The sequence below is a fragment of the Miscanthus floridulus genome, chromosome 16 (genome assembly GCF_019320115.1).
Source record: "Miscanthus floridulus cultivar M001 chromosome 16, ASM1932011v1, whole genome shotgun sequence".
Lineage (NCBI taxonomy): Eukaryota > Viridiplantae > Streptophyta > Magnoliopsida > Poales > Poaceae > Miscanthus > Miscanthus floridulus.
Genome location: NC_089595.1, coordinates 113,683,964 through 113,705,235, shown reverse-complemented (window position 1 = coordinate 113,705,235; position 21,272 = coordinate 113,683,964). Strand labels below are relative to the sequence as shown.

The window sequence follows — 21,272 nt, the reverse complement described above, 5'->3', positions numbered from 1 at the left end:
CTGCTTTTTGTTCTGGATGAGGTTATTGTTTTCTTAAATAATCCAATCATGGATCAGTTTAAACTTTAAAATCTGTTTCCCCTTTGTAGGCTTCGGCATTCTTGCCTACCACAGACCCTTTACTTCCAAATACAGGGAAACGAAAGTCCTTGGTTGGGTCTTCTCATCTTGGCTCACAGGCAGTACATGAATACCAGTTTCTTCCTGAGCAGCCAAGTGACACATATGAGAGGGCAAGCCAGTCGCGCTTCTATGATGCTCCAGCAGAGGCGTCAAACTTGAGGGTAGCTCCTCTGTCTACAGGTTCACGCTTTCTACATGGACTTGAGCAGGCACCTGGCTATACGTTTCACAGTCAATCATCTGGTTCTAGCCATTTGGCTCAACGTGGCAGATCGCCCATTGCATCTGCATTGACAGATCATGAGGGGGCTTTGTCAAATATTAATGTTAGCCCAGCTCCAATCCACGGCCAATTTGGCATACCTCAAGTTCCCGGATTCGAAAGCTCCCTTGCATCCTCTGAAAGAATGGGATATCATGATGATGATACATATCGTGTGGACAGAAAGCGCAAGGTATGTTCTCGCTGCATTTGTGGATATATGCCCTGTTTTTCAGCACTGCTTCAGCAGTACTTTTCAGCGTAGAAACAGTGTTTTCCTCTCACAACAAATCAGCATCAGCAGCAGCAGCAGCCAAATTTCAGCTAAACGTCTTCTTTTGTATTATTACGTTTTTATATAATTTTATCTTTGTCTATCGTTACTTCAGCATAATGAGGAAGCTAAGATTGCTAGGGAGGTTGAGGCTCATGAAAAGAGAATCAGAAAGGAGCTTGAGAAGCAAGATCTGCTGAACAGAAAGGTCTTCCTTAGTTGCACTAAGAAAGTTCATGCATACCTTTCATGATGCATTATTAATTTTTTTCGTATTTCTGCAGAGAGAAGAACAAATGCGGAGGGAAACAGAGAGACTTGATCGTGAGAGACGTAAGGAAGAGGAGAGGTTGATGCGTGAAAGACAGAGGGAAGAAGAGAAATTGCAAAGGGAACAAAGACGTGAACACAAGCGTATGGAGAAGTTTATGCCAGAAACAATCTATAAGAGTAAGTTTCGCTAGTTTCTGCAGCTTATTGTAATACAAATTGAGTAAGCTGCAGACTTTTAAGTCTAGTACGCTGGCACTGTTTAGTTCACAATTTGTTGCATGCACAGGCTGAAAAACTAAGACAAAAAGAGGAGCTTCGACGAGAGAAAGAAGCTGCGAAGCAGAAGGCTGCTAATGAGAGGGCTACAGCACGTAGAATCGCGCGAGAGAGTATGGAACTGATGGAAGATGAGCGCTTAGAACTATTAGAACTGGCCTCTCGTAGTAAAGGGCTGCCCTCGATGGTTTCTCTTGATAGTGACACATTACAGCAGCTTGATTCATTTAGAGGTACACTCCACATTCATGGATCTGTGCTTCTGGACCACGTACACTGCTTGATGTGATGTAAGAAATTTTGATTTTTCCATTTTGCAGGAATGCTGGGAAAGTTTCCTCCTGAAACTGTGAGACTGAAGGTGCCTTTTTCAATAAAACCATGGGCAGCTTCCGAGGATATTATTGGAAACCTTTTGATGGTACCTCCTGATCTTTAGAATGTACATTTTCCCCTTTGGAAACAATGAGTGGTTATGAAAAGCTTTATAATTTTCGACATAGCTCTTTCTGTAAGAAAGTACTTCCCTTCCTAAGATAAGATTATTCAGTGGACAGAAACTAGAATACAGAAGTTCAATAGGCCTATTGATGTCTCTGCTTTGTCCTTTTTGAAAGTACATTTTTCTGTTGCTGTGATTTATGATTCTATTGGATCATGTATTCTCCTTGTGTTGCTACTTTTTGGCTATCCTGCTACTGCATCATGGAATTTGCGTATCTTAAGAGTGTATCACGTCTTAGAATTTATTCGTTATGTTTCTAATAGAACGTGTTGTTGATGAAATCCAGGTTTGGAAGTTTTTTGTTACCTTTGGTGATGTTCTTGGGCTTCCATCATTCACATTGGATGAGTTCGTGCAGGCTCTTCATGATTATGTAAGTTCTTGATATAGCATATCATGTTGAAGGTAGTCTTGATATGATGACATGATGCTGGTTCATTTTATATCTTGATGACAACTAGGACAGGGACATGGTCCTAGGCTTTTTCATTTGTACCATCTACTTGTTTCATTGAGTAAAGATATCAGCATATTATGATGTCATGCACTGTCTCATTTAACTCCTGTGAGTGATATAATTTACATTTCCTTTTCCATACTAAACTAAAATTTGATTGTTGGATCATGACTGTTTCATCATATCTTTGAACCCTTTCTTATACCATTTCATGGATTTAGATGTGTGCCATAACCAATTCTTCTTCTTATTCATCTGATAGGATTCAAGGCTCTTAGGTGAATTGCATGTTGCTCTGCTGAAATCTATCATTAAAGATATTGAGGATGTTGCCCGGACTCCGTCAGTTGCTTTAGGCGTAAATCAGAGCAGTTCTGCTAATCCTGGAGGTGGCCACCCACAAATTGTTGAAGGGGTATGTGTTCAGAATTGCTGGTTCTCTAAAACCTTCTTTTTTGAAGGATAGTGATGATTTTTTAATGAAAAAACATTTCTTGTTTAGGCGTATGCTTGGGGCATCAACATACTTAACTGGCAGGCGCCACTTGAACTTTCTTACATGGCCTGAAATATTGCGCCAATTTGGTTTATGTGCTGGTTTCGGGCCTCAGTTAAAGAAAAGCGATGCTGAAATTGTCCATCATCGCGAAGATAACGAGGTATTGTTTCCGTTGTGAACCTCGATGATACTTTGACAGTTATATTATAATCATGTGGAGTAATTTATATTTCATTGAGTAATTTCGAGAAAACATGATTGTATTGCTTAGCCAATACTCCATTCTTGTTTACTTGTCGTTTAGGCAATGTCATTGTCTTCAAGACACACCTTTGACAGTTACTTTTTCTACATCCTATAATAGCAGGATATGTCAAACATATAATGATCTGAGAGTATGTTTCTCTTGTCTAGTAGGTGTAAAAGTTAGTGTACGCATTCTTAAACGATAGCTATTTGAGAATGGGTGTCTGTGGGGTGGGGGGTTAGACATTCACACTGCTTGTATTTTAGGCATCTGGAATCACCATGTTGAGGGGCATCATAAAATTGTGGATAGGCGAAATAATAAACGGTTATATAATTCTGGCTTATTTTAATGTCATTGCTTTATGTATTAATTTCTTTTGTTGAAAACATGTGAAATTAGTGCTTCAAGGCTTAATTAGCATATCTTCCTGGACTGATAAGCAGACAAGTCTTCATTTGGTCCATGGGTGATAGTTGACGGACTAGATTGTCCATTCGATTTTACATGGCCAAAATGTGATCCCATGCAGAGGGAAGGTGTAATTGGACGATGCCACTGGCATCTGCTCGAAAACTACCATTTTATGAGAAACTCATATATACTATACACATTACTGTTTGGAGTCTTAAAGCTGACTAGAGACTGGTATCTGTTGCCTTAAGGATTTAGGTCTTAAATGGGTTTGTTAGCACTTCCAGGGAATGAATAGGTGTTAAGTGGATCACCAGTAGTAGCCAATGTTCAAGAAGGCACTAGTCGGTTTCTAGGCAATGACCCATGGCCTAGAGCCTAAGCGAGCCTAGGCTAGCCTAGGCGTTTCAAGGTGTTTTTCTAGGTGTTTTGCTAAATTTGCATTCAGCATGTATAGCTGAATAAATATATAAATGTAGTAGCTGAAATACTGAATAAATAGAAGTTCCTACAGCAATAGAAGTGGTATCTTGTGAAAAAATAGAAGTTCTAGGGACTAGAATGTAAGAAATCAGTAAAGGAAATCATAGCAAGAAAAATTGCAGAAATTTTTACAAAGTCGAGGGGCAAGTCACAAAATCGCTGTCTTATCCACATCTCATCTACAACCCGAGCAGTGCGTCTTCTTTCCCGTGACCTTCTTCTCTCTTCTTTCCCGTGACCTCTCTCTCTCTCGGTGGAGTCCGGCTGCAGGCAGGCAGGCCGCAAGCTCAGCCTTCGAGCGTTGCCGCAGCTTCGCCTCGCGCACTCCCCACGCCATCACGACCCAAGGCCTGCCTTTCCTTTCTGCTCCCTTCCCCTCTCCTTGAAACGGATGCGCATCTGACTGGATTGGGAGGAGGGAGGCCTGGAGGAAGCGGCCCGCAATGGATCCGGTGGCGCAGCTCCCTCCCTCGGGCGGCGCGGCTCTGGATCTGGTGGCGCAGCGCCTATTCTCCGCTTATCCCCCTAGGCGAGGCGTTACCCCTCCGCCCAGCGCTGAAGCGCGCCTGGGCGAGCGCCTAGTACCGCCTTTTTGAACATTGGTAGTAGCAGGGTTATGGTAAGAAAGGTTTTGGGTTAATTTACTTGAAATTGACTGGATTCAATTCTAAGTACAGGTGTATGTGTTCCATTCATGACAATTCAAAAAAGTATAGCTGCATCTTGCATATTTGCAGCAGACTTGTTTTTTAAACTGTTTCCTTTTGCTGTTCGTATAAACAAGATGGAAATTTCCCAAAATATCTAATCAATTCGTGCTTTTTTTTAAAGGGCCGTAATGGTGTAGATGTCATTTCCATTCTGCGAAATGGTTCAGCGGCTGTAAAGGCTGCTGCTTTAATGAAAGAAAGAGGGTATACTAATCGTCGCAGGTCTCGACACCGTCTGACACCTGGAACAGTAAAGTTTGCTGCTTTCCATGTACTGTCACTTGAAGGGAGCAAAGGTCTCACGATATTGGAAGTCGCAGAAAAGATCCAGGTATATCCCCATCAAACAAATTTCTAGATTGTACTGACCTGTTATTTCTAATGGAACATATTTTGGTTTGTTCTTTTTTCTCTTCAGAAATCTGGACTGAGAGACCTTACAACAAGTAAGACACCAGAGGCATCTATATCTGCAGCATTGTCGAGAGACACTAAGCTTTTTGAAAGAACGGCACCTTCGACATATTGTGTTAAAACTCCTTACAGAAAGGACCCAGATGACTCTGAGGCTGTGTTGTCAGCAGCACGTGAAAAAATCAGGGTGTTTCAGAATGCGCTTTCGGAGTGTGAAGAAGTGGAGAAGGACGTGGATGAGGCTGAAAGGGATGAGGATTCTGAATGTGATGATGCTGATGATGACGCTGATGGTGATGACGTGAATATTGAGGACAAGGATGCCAAGTCTCCCCTAGTTGGAGCTCAATATGGTGCACAAAGTACAGTAGTTGGTGACATAAAGAAAGAATCAAACAGTGTGATGAACACATCAGTGTCACCAAGCATTCAGATTAAATCTAGTGAAAGTTTACCATTGCATACTTTAGACAGTAAAGCAAGTAGTTCAACTGATCCAGAAGTTGGAGGTGATGCTAAGGACACTGAGATAGACGAAAGTAACCAAGGGGAGTCCTGGGTACAGGGGCTAGCTGAGGGTGACTACTGTGATCTTAGTGTGGACGAACGCCTCAATGCTTTGGTTGCGCTTATTGGTGTTGCCACTGAAGGAAATTCTATCCGTGCAATTCTGGAGGTAATGTTTCTATTATGATTTTGTTATCTTGCTATTTTCCCATTGAACATCATCTGAATAAGAGGACTTTACAGGAACGCCTTGAAGCAGCAAGTGCTTTAAAAAAACAAATGTGGGCTGAGGCACAACTTGATAAGAGGCGTACAAGGGACTGACTTTACTAGTAAGACACAGTATGATTCTTGTGTGGGTATTAAGGTTGATACAGATCAAGAAAATGCTGCTGAAAGTACCCTTACGCCAGTGCATAACCCTATTAAAAACAATAACGGAAATGACAGTTTGACGAACAATGATTTGCTTGTTGACAAGCAGAACCAGCTTATTACTGGTGATGTATTTCATCAGCGGAATGGTGTAAGCCGAGAATTGAGTATTAACCCCGAAAGCTTGTCTGTTCAGCAATATGCTTCATCTGAGAAAACTAGATCTCAGTTGAAATCCTTAATAGGTCACAAGGCAGAACAGCTTTACGTGTACAGATCGCTACCCCTTGGACAAGATCGGAGACGGAACCGGTATTGGCAGTTTTCTGCATCTTCATCATCCTATGACCCTGGTTCGGGAAGAATCTTTTTTGAATCTAGAGATGGATACTGGAGGGTCATTGATTCATCTGAGGTAGTTGTTTCCTCAAAACAATCTTAGTTGCAATTTCATCAACTAATACTCTCAATAAGAGGTCTCTAAAATAGAGTAGTTCAACTGATGATTCTTGATCTTTCAATGTGTTAATTGGTTTGTATTTTATGTAACCTCTGGGAGGTATTTAGATCTAGTTTGAATGGCGGGAACTGCAATCTTAGACACTAGATCAACTTTGAATGGTGGGGATTATGGATTTATGGTGTTTGTTTTCTTCTAGAAGGTCAAAGGTATAACATTGAAGTTGGATGAATCAGGGGTTATGGTATTTGATAGCTGACAAGAACCATCTATATTTTGTTGAAATGCTTTAATTGTCAACTTGTCATTCTCTTATTTTAAGTTTGCTTCTTATTTGATATTATAAAATGCTTCGCTTTTAAGATTTTGTGCTTGTTTGTCCATGTCATGTTAGGCACAACGTTTGGGTCATACTACTGGCATTTAGCACTATTTCATTGGGAAACCTGTGTTTCCGCTGGTTATGAAATTATATGTGCCTAGTTTTGCTTGTTCCAGATAGTTATGATTCATACGAGATTCTGAATGTCTTTTAATATCTGATTCCTTGTTGGTTGTCCTTGAAGATTACTGTTTATAGGGTTTTGAATTGTTGGCAGTAACTGCAGATATCTCGTTCAGTTCCTAGCAAAACCTGTTAGTAAGTTGACTATTGAACACACACATAGTGAGTGGTTACTAAGAAGTTAGCTTGACTGACTACATGATGTGAGATCCTGTTATACTGGTGCTTTAACGTGATTTCTGATTAAAAATGCAGGCGTTTGATGCTTTGGTAGCTTCCCTTGATACTCGTGGCATCCGTGAGTCACATCTGCACTCAATGTTGCAAAGTATCGAGCCAACTTTTAAGGAAGCTGTTGAGAGGAAAAAGTGTGCTAGTTTAGAACACACAACTGGACGGACTTTGAAAAATGGAAGTAATGAAAGTCCAAACTGCAACAATGAGTTTGGAAGTCCATGCAGTACCCTTTCTGGTGTTGCTTCTGATAATCTTATGGCATATTCAGATACTTTCAAGATAGAGATTGGGCGCAATGAAGCCGAGAAAAATTCTATCTCGAAAAGGGCTTCCGTGTTTCTGAAATGGATGTGGAGAGAGTGCTATGGTCACCAATCCACATACGCCATGAAATATGGAAAGAAGCGGTGCCCTGAGTTGATTCAATCTTGTGACCATTGCTACCAGATATACTTAGCTGAAGAAAGGCACTGTTCTTCTTGCCACAAGGCATTCAAACCCATTCACAATTTCTTGGAGCACTCATCACAATGTGAAGAAAAACAGAGAACAGATCCTAATTGGAAGACGCAAATTGTGGACTTTTCTGTACCCGTAGGATTGAGATTGCTGAGGCTGCTCTTAGCTACCATTGAGGTAAAGTGACATTTTTATGATCATTCATTAGTGACATTTATTTTGCTTGTTGCAAAAAATGCTGTTTGTGTGACTTGTTAGATTGCGTGTTACAGGCTTCAGTACCGGCAGAAGCTCTCCTACCTTTTTGGATGGATGGGTATCGAAAATCTTGGGGTGTGAAGTTGTATTCTGCATCGTCTGCCGAAGAAGTCTTGCAGGTTGCATTTCATGTTTTTTTTTGCTATATTTGTTTGCTGTATAATTCAAGTGGCGGAGTCTGGAAAGGATTGGAGAAGATACCATTTTATAACAAGACCAAAGGAAAGAGGGGCCCAAATTAGTATTTTCTTGGCAATTGAATGGTGAAATTGAGTACAAGTAGTACTTTCAAAAAAAATTCTTTTGACGAGGTGGCCCATGGTCCACCTTGGCCCTTTTGAACTTCCACCACTGTTACACCTATTACTAAGTTGTTAATGTATTGAACTTCCACCACTGTATACACCACTATATACGCTTATGAACAGACTTGGATAGCTATTGTGTAAGAGGAGAATTAGCATGGTTTAAGAAGCCTGATTTTAATTTATCATCAAAGTTTATGTATAAATTTTGTGTGCGTATCTAAATCCTGCCATGTCATATTTCTGCAGATGCTTAGTGTGCTGGAAGGTGCAATAAAGCGAGATTACTTATCATCTAACTTTGAAACGACAACTGAGTTGCTTAATTCAAAAACACAAGATGCTACCCAGAATTCAGTTGGAGGTTCTGCATCTGCCACTGTACTTCCATGGGTTCCTGACACTACCGCTGCTGTCGCCTTAAGATTGTTAGACTTGGATACTTCCATCTCATACACACTTCATCCAAAGTTGGGTTCAAATAAGGAGCAAGAAGCTGGAGATTTCATGGTGAGCCCTATGGCTTATTATTATTGCATCAAAAGACTAGTGGTGACTACATGTGGTAATTGATTCTCTTGATCTGCTATGTCTGGATCAGTGACATGATTTTGTTTCTTTTTCACTTTGCTGAAGCTTCCACCGAGATATCCTTCTATTAATAAGAATGGCGTACCCAGTGCAGAGAGCTCCCGCTCTGTGCGGGGTCTGGGAAAGGGTGTTAGTGGCAAGCCTTACCCTCGCCTGTGCAATGCGAGGAGACCGCGACTCGAACCCGGGACCTTCCGGTCACAGGAGGTAAGACACTACTGCTTGCACTAGGCCCGCCCTTCTATTAATAAGAACAAACAAGAAATCGAACAGTTCAGACCTATTGATTTTGATCAACAGGATGGAGCGTTGCTAACTAACAGCAATGGTCGTAGAGGTCGTGGACGGGGAGGTAGAGGTCGTGGACAGGGAGGTAGATCTCGTGGTCGTGGTGGTAGGATTCCCAGGGGTATTGGCAGCTCTTCCAGGATTCAGTCCAGGGATGACAATAGTGTGCCCTATGGGAGAGTCCCTCGAAAGAATGCACGCGGTGGGCGTAACCGTGGCCGTGGCTGTGGACCTCGAACTGTTAGACCTCGGCAACCATCCGAGCTCAGTGCCAGATCAATTCCAAAGGCAAACCTATTGGGCAGCTTTAGTATGTTAAGTAAGGCAAATCACACTGGCATTATGCATTCTCCTGAGAGCTCAGGTGCAGAAGAGTGGGCCTTGGAGAGAAGGGAATATGTCAAGGATGATGATGACAATTCGGTCTCTCAATCTGATGAGTCAGAGGAGGAAAATGGTGAGCCTATGAACGAGGAATATGATGAGCAGATTTCAGTCTATCCAAGGGACAGTTCGGAGTCCAGCCCTGTACAAATGATGGATGATGCGAGTGACGATAACGATGAGGATGCTGAAGGAGATGAGGGTGAGGAGGATGGAGAGGACTATGAAGCTGAAGATCCTGCTGGTGATGAGGATGACGATGTTGAGATGGGTGGGGATGATGACATTCGGGACGACGACGATGACGATGGTGGAGATGGAGCAGCCAACGCAGATGAGGATGAAGGTGATACATCATCATATTCTTCAGAGTATAGTGAATGATGAGAGTGGATTGAAGTTGTGCAGGCTTGTGGTAAATGATGTAACGGAGGCTTTGGTGGGCTCACCAACACTAATGCTGAGTTGACAAACTATTTAAGAGGCTGCCAGTTCTAAACTGTGTTGTGGCTCGTTATTAGATAGAAGCCAGTCAACATTAGAAGATCGGCCTACATGAATCAGGTCATTTGTGGTGTATACATACATACCAACTACCAAAAGTTGAAAAGAATGGTCCAATCAGCCGTCTGTTTTTTGTTCTTCAGCTACTTTTTTTCGTTGTTATACATTGGAAGCGTTCTCTTACGGTTGTCACAAAACAGTATACAACGTACGACCCTAATACGCGAGGAAGACCATTATAGGCCCACAGTGGGTGTTACCTCAAACTGTCGGTACCAACCCTAATACTCACAAGCTTACATCTTCCTGATCTTAGCTGTGCTTTGAGGATGACTTATCGTAGTTACATAATCTTGAGAATGGTTAGGTCCAGTAATTCGTCATGAACTTTTAGAATGTGAACCTCTATCTGTGCCTGAAATTGAATCCTTACCGCAACCATTTGCCATGATTTCGAACTTTTGGTTACTTTGGTGTTTCGTGCCTGTGATCCATCTTTTCATTGAGATGTTATGATCATAGATTAGATTAGATTCCAGTGGCTGAGTATTCCTGTAATGATCGTTGAATGATGATTTGCACTTGGCTCGGTCGCTCAAATCTACCGTCGCAAGTTTGTGGAAAGTGCACGTCTGATTTGCACTTGGCTCGGTCGCTCAAATCTTTTCATGGTTTGTTGGATGCTAAGGGGAGGGGTTTATTTGCTTGCTTCACATTTCACAATGATGAACCCCATGTAAATGAGTTCATTAACTTCAGTTCGTTTGCTTTACTTTCTTTTACCACGGAGTAAAAATTTCAGTAAACCGTTGGTTTTACAGTTGGGTCTGAATTGAAATAGGGCGTCGACGCAACTTGCAACTGGTACTGCAAAACATGCAACACTTATTATTAGCAGGAGCACCCACAAGCCATCCGACAAAAGGCAGCATCCATCCTTGTCACATGTCACCTGCACAAGTCCAGAACGAGAGAGCATCCTTTGGCCCTGTTTGGTTGAGCTGTGGCTGTGGAAAAAAGCTGCTGTGGGCTGTGAGCTGTGGGAAAGCTGCTGTGGGTTGTGAGCTGTAGAAAATCTGAAAGCTGTTTGGTTAAACAAGTATAAAATATACCTTCTATCTTTATCTCTCTTGAAACAACTATGGAAGAGCTTTTTATTCCACCAATTTTGAAAAGCAGAAAGCCAAAATCCAAAAGCGGGGTCAAACCAGCTTTCAAAAATATACTACAGAAAAGCAGCTGCTTCTGAAAAAGCAGCCTCCAAAAACAGCCCCTTTAATTAGGCTTTTGGCTTTTAGGACCAAAAGCCAAAGCCAAAAACCCAGCCAAACATAGCCTTTGTCACCGGCATCTGCGAGCGTCGAGGAGCGCGTGCTGCTGGCCTGCTGCATAGCAGCAGTGCAGTGCAGCGGTATGAGGTCGGCAGGTGGCGATGGCCGATGGACCTGCCATGAGCCCACGAGCTGCCGCAACGAAATTAGGCCCAAACGTAAAACCACCATTGACAATTCCAGACCAAATTGCGAGATCCAAACAGTTTGCACGGCCGGAGGGTGCAGCCAGACTGCAACCGAATTTTTTTCCTCCTTCTGGCCCGTCCCTGCCTTGGCCCCTGGTCGTGCCGTGCGTGATCTTTCCATCTTTCCCACGCTCCAAGAAAGAAAACCAGAGGCGCGCGCCCCGTCCGCCCTCCCCAAATCCGTTTGTTTTCCACGGCGCGAGAAAGAAACAAGACAACAACAGCTCCTCTCCCATTCCGATCGCCAATTCGCCACATCGACACGGAGTCACGCGTGCGCGCTCCTCTCCTCTCCCACCAGTTCGTCAGCCTGCTAGGTAAGACCGTAAGAGGAATCGCCTCGACGTATCGATCGATTCATCAATCCATGCCGTTTTTTCCCCGTTCACCAGTTTTCGCTGGGTGCTGCAGTTTTTTATTCAACTGGAGCCGCGATTGCCTTTGCTTGCTTGTTTGAAAGACCGGGATTGCCTTTGCTGCGTGGGCGCACGGTAGCTGTTCGTCGAAACTCCTGTGGAGTGAATAGTGATAGAGCACCAGGGCAGGGGTGGATCCTTCTAGGAATTTATAGTGATAGAGCACCAGGGGTGGGATCCTTCTAGGAGTTTCCTTATGTTTTGATTGGATTGGGTCAGACGCACAAATAGCTTGTGTCTATTATATTTGGTTGTATGCATTCATAGCTTGTGTCTATTGGAATGGTAAATCGAAAGCAAACTAGCTTGTCATCCTACCCAGCAGTGTGAGCCGTGAGGGCAAATGCCTGGAACAGGATGGGCATGTGGACATGTGGTAGTATTAGCTTACACTCCTTATTCCTTACAGCCAGATGACTTTGTTTCATGTACTTCGAGATTTCAGAATTGCCCAATATATATATATATATATATATATATATATATATATATATATATATATATATATATATATATATATATATATATATATATATACAACTACTATCCTGTAGCTGGCTACAAAATAACTTATTCTGTAGCCACTTTGAGTTACGATAATTACTATGTTAATTTACGAGATTATAGTAACTCCTTACTAAGTGGTTTAATATAACGTTATGGTAAATATCCCCCGTGTGTTATAGTAACTCAACTATCGTAAATATGTATTGACATTACGGTAAATTAGTATATAAAATTATGGTAAATGGAGGTGGCTACAGAATAACTTATTCTGTAGCCGGCTACTGAATAGCCTCTCCCTATATATATATATGCTGCTATTGTTTCTAGTTTGATCTGGACATTCTGTGCTTGCTGGGCTTTTTATGGTGCTGCTGCCGTAAGATTTGGTGTATTGTTCATAAATGATCAAGCATAAGCTCAACCTTGTCTTAAATGTATTATCGTAATTTGGTTAATTTATAGCCATGTATCACCGAACTCTTTTTTAATGGTATTGCACATGAAATTTTGACTAGGGCTACTCTTGTTTCAAATCCAGGGTCCGCTACTGCTTGCCTGCTTCCCCATCCGGCGGCCTTTGCAGTCCATGAAGAAGGAGGTGAAGCAAACGCCGCCGCTGCCAAGCCCAACCGCTGACCAAGACGGCGCCGGCGACGATCGGATCAGCGCCCTGGATGACGACTTGTGTGAGCTCATCCTCAGGTGGACGCACCTCAACGTGAGGGAGCTGGTGCGCACGAGCGTGCTGTCAAAGCGGCGGCGCGGCCTCTGGAAGCGCTTACCCATCCTGGACTTCTTCGGGTGGCCGGAGTTCAAGTCGGCCGGCGACGTCCAACAGTACATCGCCATCGTCAACGACGTACTGGAGCAGCGAGCGGGTGCGACATCGGAAGTCAAAGTGGCGGCGCGGCCTCTGGAAGCGCTTACCCATCCTGGACTTCTTCGGGTGGCCGGAGTTCAAGTCGGCCGGCGACGTCCAACAGTACATCGCCATCGTCAACGACGTACTGGAGCAGCGAGCGGGTGCGACATCGGAAGTCAAAGCGGTGGCGCGGCCTCTGGAAGCGCTTACCCATCCTGGACTTCTTCGGGTGGCCGGAGTTCAAGTCGGCCGGCGACGTCCAACAGTGCATCGCCATCGTCAACGACGTACTGGAGCAGCGAGCGGGTGCGACATCGGAAGCCCGCATCGACGAAGTGAAGATCCCGCTGTCCATGGCCTGCAGCCGCTGCGGCGGTGGCTTTTTCAGCACTCGGGTATTGTAGCTGCAGCCGCAGCCGAAACCACCGCGCAGGCAACAGCCAAACAACTCCTGACGCCCGCCATGGAAGCAGCTGAGGCGTGGATTCGGTACGCCATGCATCACCAAGTGAAGGGCTTCCAGTTCAACCTTCGCCTGCTGCCACTAGACAACAGGACGCCTGTAATGGATCTTGATGGGCTTCTTCCTAGCTCCCCAAAGCTGGAGTGTATGCGTTTGGGGTTAAGCAGCGCAAAAGTCCGACTCCCACGCACCGCGGTGTTCACATCACTCAAGGACCTTAAGCTCGAATTCGTGGAGTTAGCAGCGGGCAGTGGCTGTTAGCCCCTCCGGCACAGGTGAGCCGATCACTCACCAGCATTATCGACTACGTACTATCGTTGCCGAGCATACACTATAGATAGAGGTAGCAGAAGGGAGAGAACAAAGCACACACACAACATAAGCACCATCGTTGACCGGAGCTCTCCAGAGAAAATAGCAAAACTGAACTCGCTCTCTTTACTGCAGTGGCAAACTATATATACAACTCTACCAATCTAATCCTAGTATACAGACATGTCAGGCCGTCATGCTGTTACAGTGACTAGATGTGATAGCAGGGTTGACTTTGACGTCTGCCCCTGTTGTGACTATAGTGTGGCAGGAGAGCCGTTCGACGCCTGCCCCTGCTGTGGCTACAGTACCACAGCAGTGAGCCTTTTCGATGTCGCCTTCCCCTACCGTGCTTTCACACTAGGGAGCAGTAAACTACTTAACGGAAATTACTTAACGGTGGCCACCTTCTTGCTCGCCTCTTGTCATCGGTGTGCTGCCCAAGCTTGCAGAAGCTGCGCATGATGTGAGTCAACTTGTTGCACGCCGGGACCAAGGAGCTGGTGCTCGACACCGGTGAGCTCTTGGAGCTGTCCATGGAGGCTGTTGAGGGGATGAAATTGCTGGAACTGAGGACCCCGAAGCTCCTGTATCTTGAGAACGACGAGTGCTGCTATCACGAGTCACTCAGCTCCTGTATCTTGAGAACGACGAGTGCTGCTATCACGAGTCACTCAGGGTCTCGGCACCGAGGCTCGAGGACCTCACTTATGTCTGTAACAGAGCCTTGATCCACGACCCTTTGCCGCGCGTGTGGCGCTTAAAGATCGACTTGCTCACCCATATGGAGGACGAGGACGATGACGATGACGGATCAAATAGTTCTAGTATCTGCCTCCTTAAGCGTTGTAGTTCATCAGTCAGATGCCTGCTCGTGCATCCTCTTTTAGTTCCATCGTTACGTATATATCTTGTGAGACTGCGGCATTTATTTGCACTGTCTGTTTCACACTCTTTCAATTTGTTGGCTTTGCTAGATGCAAAGTTCAAATCTGATCTATTGCTGATAATATTCCTTCTCGTGTTGCTTAATTGCATCTGTTTTTTTCTGACCCTTGATTTGATCGTCAGGGAGATGAGCGGCAAGTTGACTTGATCAAAGATAAGATTCCACAGCTTCCTAAAGTCACGTCTTTGTTGGTTAGCATTGGTACTATATGTGAGCGCCATTCCTTTGGAGATGGGGTCGCAGGTCTCCTCACAAGATTCAAAAATCTCGAATCTCTCAGTCTACAGCTAGACGCATCAGATATCTGCCCTAAGACGGTGAGCAGCACATTATCCTAACTCCAAATTAAACAAGCCTGCAGCATATATTTGTTTCATCCAGAGTTTCCATCTCACTAAACCATGCAATATGCATGGTTTCATGTTGCAACAGGATGAATATAACTCAGAAGGTGATGAAGCTTTCAGTTTCACCTGCAACCATCCAGACCACTGGGAATCAAGCAATATCTCTCTACCTAACTTCCGCAAAGCAGATTTCAGGGGAATGACGGGAACTGGCTGCGAACTCCGCTTCTTGCGGTTCGTGCTCGCAAACGCCACAGATCTTCAAAGTGTGACTGTAAGCTTCAACTTGTACTTCATTGAAGAAGAACTACAAGACAGCTGGATGCATTATTTTCTGCATACGCTGCTCGGAGATGGAACGTGGACCACCTGCGAGAATGAGGATCAGGACTTTGATAAGCTGTATAAGTGTAGTAACTTTAGTAAGTTGTATAAGTGGACACCTTCTCCATGTACTGAGAAATGGATGTGTAATTGCAGAAAGTGTGTTATTATCGCCCTATTTGCTTGCTTATAATCCGTACTTTTTCAGCGAACGAATAATATTTTTTCTCCCACAACAAATCAGCCAGCCATGGCTTATCAGCCAAGCGAACAGGGCAATATATATTTGTCAATTAGTTTCTAGTACTTTGTCTGTTTTCTTAGTTGGTTTCTTTAATTTACTTGTTGGAACTGTATATAAACTATTTTCTGCTTCCCTACACTATAATGAAAGGGCAGAGTGCCTGTCACAGTTGCTCAAAAAAATTAGTACTATGTCATTCTTGTTGCTGACTTATATTGTATTCTTTGCCTGTGGCTTTCTTCTATGAAAAATAAATCACACAGTGGAGCAATAATTTGTTTTTTTCAACATGATTCTTTGTTTTAGGGAAAAAAAAGACTAAAACATGATTAATGGAAATCGTTCTACTTGTGTACCATGAAAAATGATTATTCTCATGGAAATTGATTATTCTCCTAAAACAAATATCGTTCTACTAGGAACGACGTTCAAATTTCACTTCGCGTAAGAATGGAAACATAGAAGATTTCATTTCACGAGAGAACAAAATTATAGAATGACAACCTATTATTTTTTGTTTAGATTTCGTTTACAGGAGAACAAAAATTATAGAATGGCAACCTATTATTTTTGGTATTATGTGGATTTTCGAGATATATTTCTGTAACTTGCATAATAAATTGTGTATCATATTGGGTTGTACGCATTAATAGCTTGTGTCTATTGGAATGGTAAATCAAAAGCAAACTAGCTTGTCATCCTACACAGCAGTGTGAGCCGTGAGGGCAAATGCCTGGAACAGGATCGACATGTGGTAGTATTAGCTTACACTCCTTACAGCCAGATGACTTTGTTTCATGTGCTTCGCTACTTCGAGATTTCAGAATCGCCCAATTATATAAATATGCTGCTATTGTTTCTAGTTTGATCTGGACATTCTGTGCTCTCTGGGCATTTTATGGTGCTGCTGCCGTAAGACTTAGATTTGGTGTATTGTTCATACATGATCAAGCATAAGCTCAACCTTGTTCATTTCTTTTTTTCGCGAAACCAACCTTGTTCATTTCTAGAGGAAGCAAATGCACGACGAGTCTCTGTCTATCTGACTGCTGTGTATGACTTGCTGAAACAGGCAGTAGCAGTGCTGAACTGCTGAAGACGGCTGTGCTCAGGCACCAAAATCCTCAGATCTGAAATATTAGACCGAAGTGAGCCGCCCAACTGGTGATCCACCACTTCCCCGGATCATGTCCACCAGAAGCGAGAGGCCGTGTGCCTTCGTGACCCCCTTGGCGGTCCCGGGCCCCTTCTCCGGTGGCTCTGGCTCCAACCCCACCGTGGCCGCGACGGATAGCACTGGGAGGTGCTCCTCCTCCGGGGCGCCGACGAAGAGCCGAAAGCCGCCGTTCCGGCCCGCCGCAGACGACACAAAGCCCGTCCTCCCCGACCCGGTTCGTGCATCTCCTGGCCGAAGCCAGTGCTTGTTCCTCGTTGCATCTCCTGTTCGTGCAAAGTTGCTGATCTAGGGAGGGTTCTGGTTCTGGGATTTTTGGGGTGTTGTTGCAGATCTCGCGGTCGGACCCGGTGGACACCGAGCACGCCATGCTGCGGCTGCCGCCCTTCCCCTAAGATCGCGCCACCCAATGGTACGCACTAATAGCTGCTAGTGTGTATCTCTGCCTCTCTGGGTCCTGGCTCTGCTTCTGTGGACTCTTTTTTTTAGTTTTGTAGCATTAGCAACGAATATACTTTGGTTTCTTCTGTTTAAGGCTAGCTTCGAGGAGTTGATTGGTCCAATGTGTATCATCATAAGATTTTGTGGACATATGTTTTTTTTTCTGTGTCTTCTGGGTGCAGTTCATGTGTGACTGCATTAAGTATTGCTAATTTGCTGACTGAGATCCTGATTTGGCAGAAGTAGAGTTACACCTATAGCCACAGCTCTTCTTAAGTAGATTGGGTCTTCTTGATGGTTGGACCCCTTTTGTGGAAAGCATTCTTGTTCCAGACTCTGGAATAATGCTAAATAATAGGATTTGCTTTATGAGATTGGCATATGAAAAAAAAAAAATGTTGACAACTGAGAACATTCAAACTAGTATATTAGGTGGTGAGAACTGAGATTTTCAAATCCTTAGGTACAGCCAAAAAAGGAATTGAAAAGAGAAAAACTCAGCTAAATTATCACAAATACTCCTTTCACCGTGTAGTGGACCAGTGGCACAATACCAGGAGTGTACTAGTGTTAAATGTGTGCTGACTTAGTAGTGACAGTTGTTACCTTACCTGCTATTCTTTATGATTCATTTGTGACAATGAATCTTTTCTTATGAACAGTATCAGTCATAGATTTTTAGGTCCTCCCCACATTTAACCATTTACAATTTAATGGGGAAATGGCTAATTAACTGACTCATGAAGGTAACAGCCTAACAGGTATAAGTGCTGCAACAGTGAAGTAAGAACTAATAATGTATGTTTTGTTTATGGCATGCAATCTTTAGAAGCTACAACAATATGACATCGAACATACTTGGCTGCATTTGACTATGTCTGATATTGAACAACTGTGGCAGCATGGAACTGTATCTTTTTTTCTTTTTCTTTTTTTGCAATAAGGAGTCCAAAGTATCTGCAGTTTATTGTTCTGGACTGATTATGCTTAATGAAATCTAGAAATGCCAGAAGGACTTACAATTTGGAATGGAAAGAGTACATAACATTGGCATGTCTAGAAATTGATGCAAATATGAGTTATGCCACTGCATAACATTGAGTTCGCACCAGTTAAAGAAATTGGAGCAAATCTAAGTTCAGGGAAGTTAGTAGTGAAATCGGAAATGAAATCAATGGCACGAGTTATCTCCTTTCCTCACCCCATTCAACAAACGGAACTGCTTCTGTAATATCATAGCTACTTGTCTAGGTGACTGTCATCTGTAAAAACAAAGATAATAGTCGCATTCTTATATTGGTGACTGTAGTTAATTTTTTCCACAATGTATGTTCTCCTTTGTCGATACAAAGTTGAGCTGAGAGCAGAATACTAAAATAATATCTTGTAAAAAACATACACATTGTGCAATGTTTTGTCTTACTGAAACGGTTGTCGCAATTTTGGAATGATATTGACAGAAGGCCTACTTCACTCCAAGACTTCCCTTGAGCCAAACGTGGCTACACTGGTGCCTTTGGATTCACAAATGCTACCTTGTTGGAGACATCAATCAACTTGAATCTTACATAAGTGGATTTTTGTTCAGGTGGAGAACATGAATGAATGCTTCTTCAAAAATTCAGACTTATACTGGAAAATAAGAAGTTCAGAAGATGGGGGATATGAATGAATGCATCTTTTTTTTATTACCTTCAAGAGGCCTCCTGAAAAAAGTTTGAGTGAGAAATCTTCCCTCTGGTTGATCAACTGAAGCTTCAGATAGCCCTTTCCAGTCTTGTTATAGCCAATCATTTTTTTTTTAAGTTTGCAAACTGGTACTGCAATGAATGAAGATATGGGGAGAAAAACCAGTCAAGGTTTTCAAAATATATGCACTCGGAAAAACCAGTCAATGATGCTGTAAGCTGTGTATGGATGAATGGAATTGTTCGTTAGTGCATCTTATATTCTCCATCGTTAAATTTATCTTTACATTGTTTATTTCATTCATGCAAGTGATGTGTTTGCTGTTACTGTATTTTTTATGCTTTGGCTCACGAGCCTCTAGCTCGCTAACGAGCTGAGCCGAGCTAGTCTTCTATTCCCTCCGTCTCAGAAAAAGAGTCATCCTAAGGATTCAAATTTTGTCCGGAAACTGGTGTCGCTGAGGTATGTTTAGACTATCTTCAACAACATCACCTAAAATACAAGATCCATTCCATATTTGGGTAGCGCTACAGGTAAAGGGTTCAATACTTATTTTTGGTCTTCTCCAACAACAGGACATAAAAGAGAACTCTTTCTGCAAATAAGTCTCCAGGAGAGAGGATATTCATATTTGGGTTGTACCTCTGCTGTAACTCAAAATAGGTCTCGCATATAGGTATTCTGTTGGAGACTGATACAGTACCATTCATGACCTATTTTGGGTTTGGGTCTCCATATAGGTCAGCCTTACAGGTATAAAAATAGGTACCGTACCGACAGCTATCCGTGTCCACGTCCACTCACCCAGCGCCCCCAGCCTTATCCCTTCACTTGTGTTGGCCACAGCACATACTTCCTCCAACGACCAACGCCACCTCTGCCACGTCACCGCCGGGTCTGCCACCACCTCCGCCGGCACGGCTGGGGCCTGCCGTCCACCGCCACACGGCCGACACCATCCTCTGTCCCGCCCGGCTTCGCCCCTCTCTCTCTTCCTCAGCCGGAGCTGAGCCGACGAATCTAAGCCATCTTCGTCTCCTCCGCCCTGGCTTCCTCCGGCCAAGTCCTCCGCCGCGCCACGGAAGCCGGGAGTCAGGACTTGGGACCCTCAGTCTAGATTTGTGCTACGGCAGCCGGGAGCCAGGAGGCGGCCCCTCCGTTCAGATCCACGTCGTGTCCGTCGGCGGCGGCATGGGCCCGCCCAGTTTGCCGACGTACGGGCTACAGCGTGCGGCCAAGGCGTTCGTCGGATGGCAGGGTGCAAGGGGCCGCACGGGACCGGTGGATTCCTCCGTCGCCTGCAGATGAGGCGCGCCTTGGGGATCCAATCAACCCGAGGGATGCGGCCTGCAACTCGCATGCGTGGCCGAGATCGTCGTCCTGGAACTTGTGGGACTGAAAGCGGAACTGCATTGCCATTGAAGGTCAAGATTTTGCTCAAGATACCCAGGAAGGCGGAGCTGATCAGTTCGAGTTGATCCCTGATTCGCCTGAAGAAGGAGGTGATGAGAGTTCTTCTTTACTTGCTGGCGACGATGAATTTGTGCCCGAGATAGAGCCACAAGACCTTATTATTGTGAGCACCATTGCTGGGTGTGCTCGAGCCAAGGTCGTCGCGGTTTGGGGTAAGCCATTTTATGCTGCCAGCACTAATTATTTGCAAACTATGAATGTTTATGCTGCCAGCACTAAAATACTAAAGTTGGTGCACTGATAATTTGTAGTGGCATCTTCAGTAAGTAATGGATCTTCCTGATTTTGTCTTGAAATCTCCAATCATGGAAGACGATGATCCATCTTCACTAACTGAGGAACCTAACAAAACATCTTCAATTAAAGTATTTATCTCTTGGATCTTGATACAAAAAGATGTATGAGACATAAGAGAAAAGCATCCAAATACCATTGAGCAAGCTACAATCCCTGCAGCAATCTATTATGAATATTGAATAATTAATGAAGCAATATAAAACATTCTTTCTGAAAGTAGGAGATGAGGAAAAAGCAGTGTATGAAATTATTTTCTTTGGTCAGCATCACCTGCTGGAGCTTACCTAGTAGCAAGAACCAGAATAATCGGCATCACCTGCTTGAGCTTATCTGGTAGCAATTAAGAAGCAAAAAGTAGTCGCACAAGACTATGGTAAACACACCTAAATAATATCAGAACATGCTCTGAACTTCTTTTGAGGAACCATTGCGAACGACTGGAAAG

The 21,272-nt window shown here is 43.7% G+C and overlaps 1 protein-coding gene, 1 long non-coding RNA gene and 1 pseudogene across 3 annotated transcripts; all 3 read left to right on the top strand.

Moving 5' to 3' along the window:
* LOC136511322 (homeobox-DDT domain protein RLT2-like) overlaps positions 1-10,322 on the top strand; it is a 31,017-nt pseudogene extending 20,695 nt beyond the window's left edge.
* An 834-nt stretch (positions 10,323-11,156) lies between these two features.
* On the top strand, positions 11,157-15,663 carry LOC136513875 (uncharacterized). Its single transcript, XR_010773464.1, has 4 exons — positions 11,157-11,646; positions 12,791-13,852; positions 14,961-15,155; positions 15,271-15,663. It is a non-coding gene; the product is annotated as an uncharacterized lncRNA (long non-coding RNA).
* A 1,181-nt stretch (positions 15,664-16,844) lies between these two features.
* On the top strand, positions 16,845-19,304 carry LOC136513659 (uncharacterized). Of its 2 annotated transcripts, none has more exons than XM_066507623.1 (3): positions 16,845-17,144; positions 17,260-17,339; positions 18,957-19,304. In XM_066507623.1, the coding sequence occupies exons 1-2, from the start codon at positions 16,941-16,943 to the stop codon at positions 17,320-17,322; spliced, it is 267 nt and encodes an 88-aa protein (XP_066363720.1). In that variant the 5' UTR covers positions 16,845-16,940; the 3' UTR covers positions 17,323-17,339; positions 18,957-19,304. The 2 variants fall into 2 exon arrangements, with proteins under 2 accessions (XP_066363720.1, XP_066363719.1); XM_066507622.1 differs by having other exon boundaries at positions 16,848-17,144; positions 18,829-19,304.
* Positions 19,305-21,272: the final 1,968 nt, after the last annotated feature.

Excerpts from the sequence above, each read along its gene's own strand:
- LOC136513659 (XM_066507623.1), top strand. The coding sequence starts at position 16,941 with ATGTCCACCAGAAGCGAGAGGCCGTGTGCCTTCGTGACCCCCTTGGCG. Across the intron at positions 17,145-17,259 it reads AGCCCGTCCTCCCCGACCCG|ATCTCGCGGTCGGACCCGGT; the intron begins GTTCGTGCATCT and ends GTGTTGTTGCAG.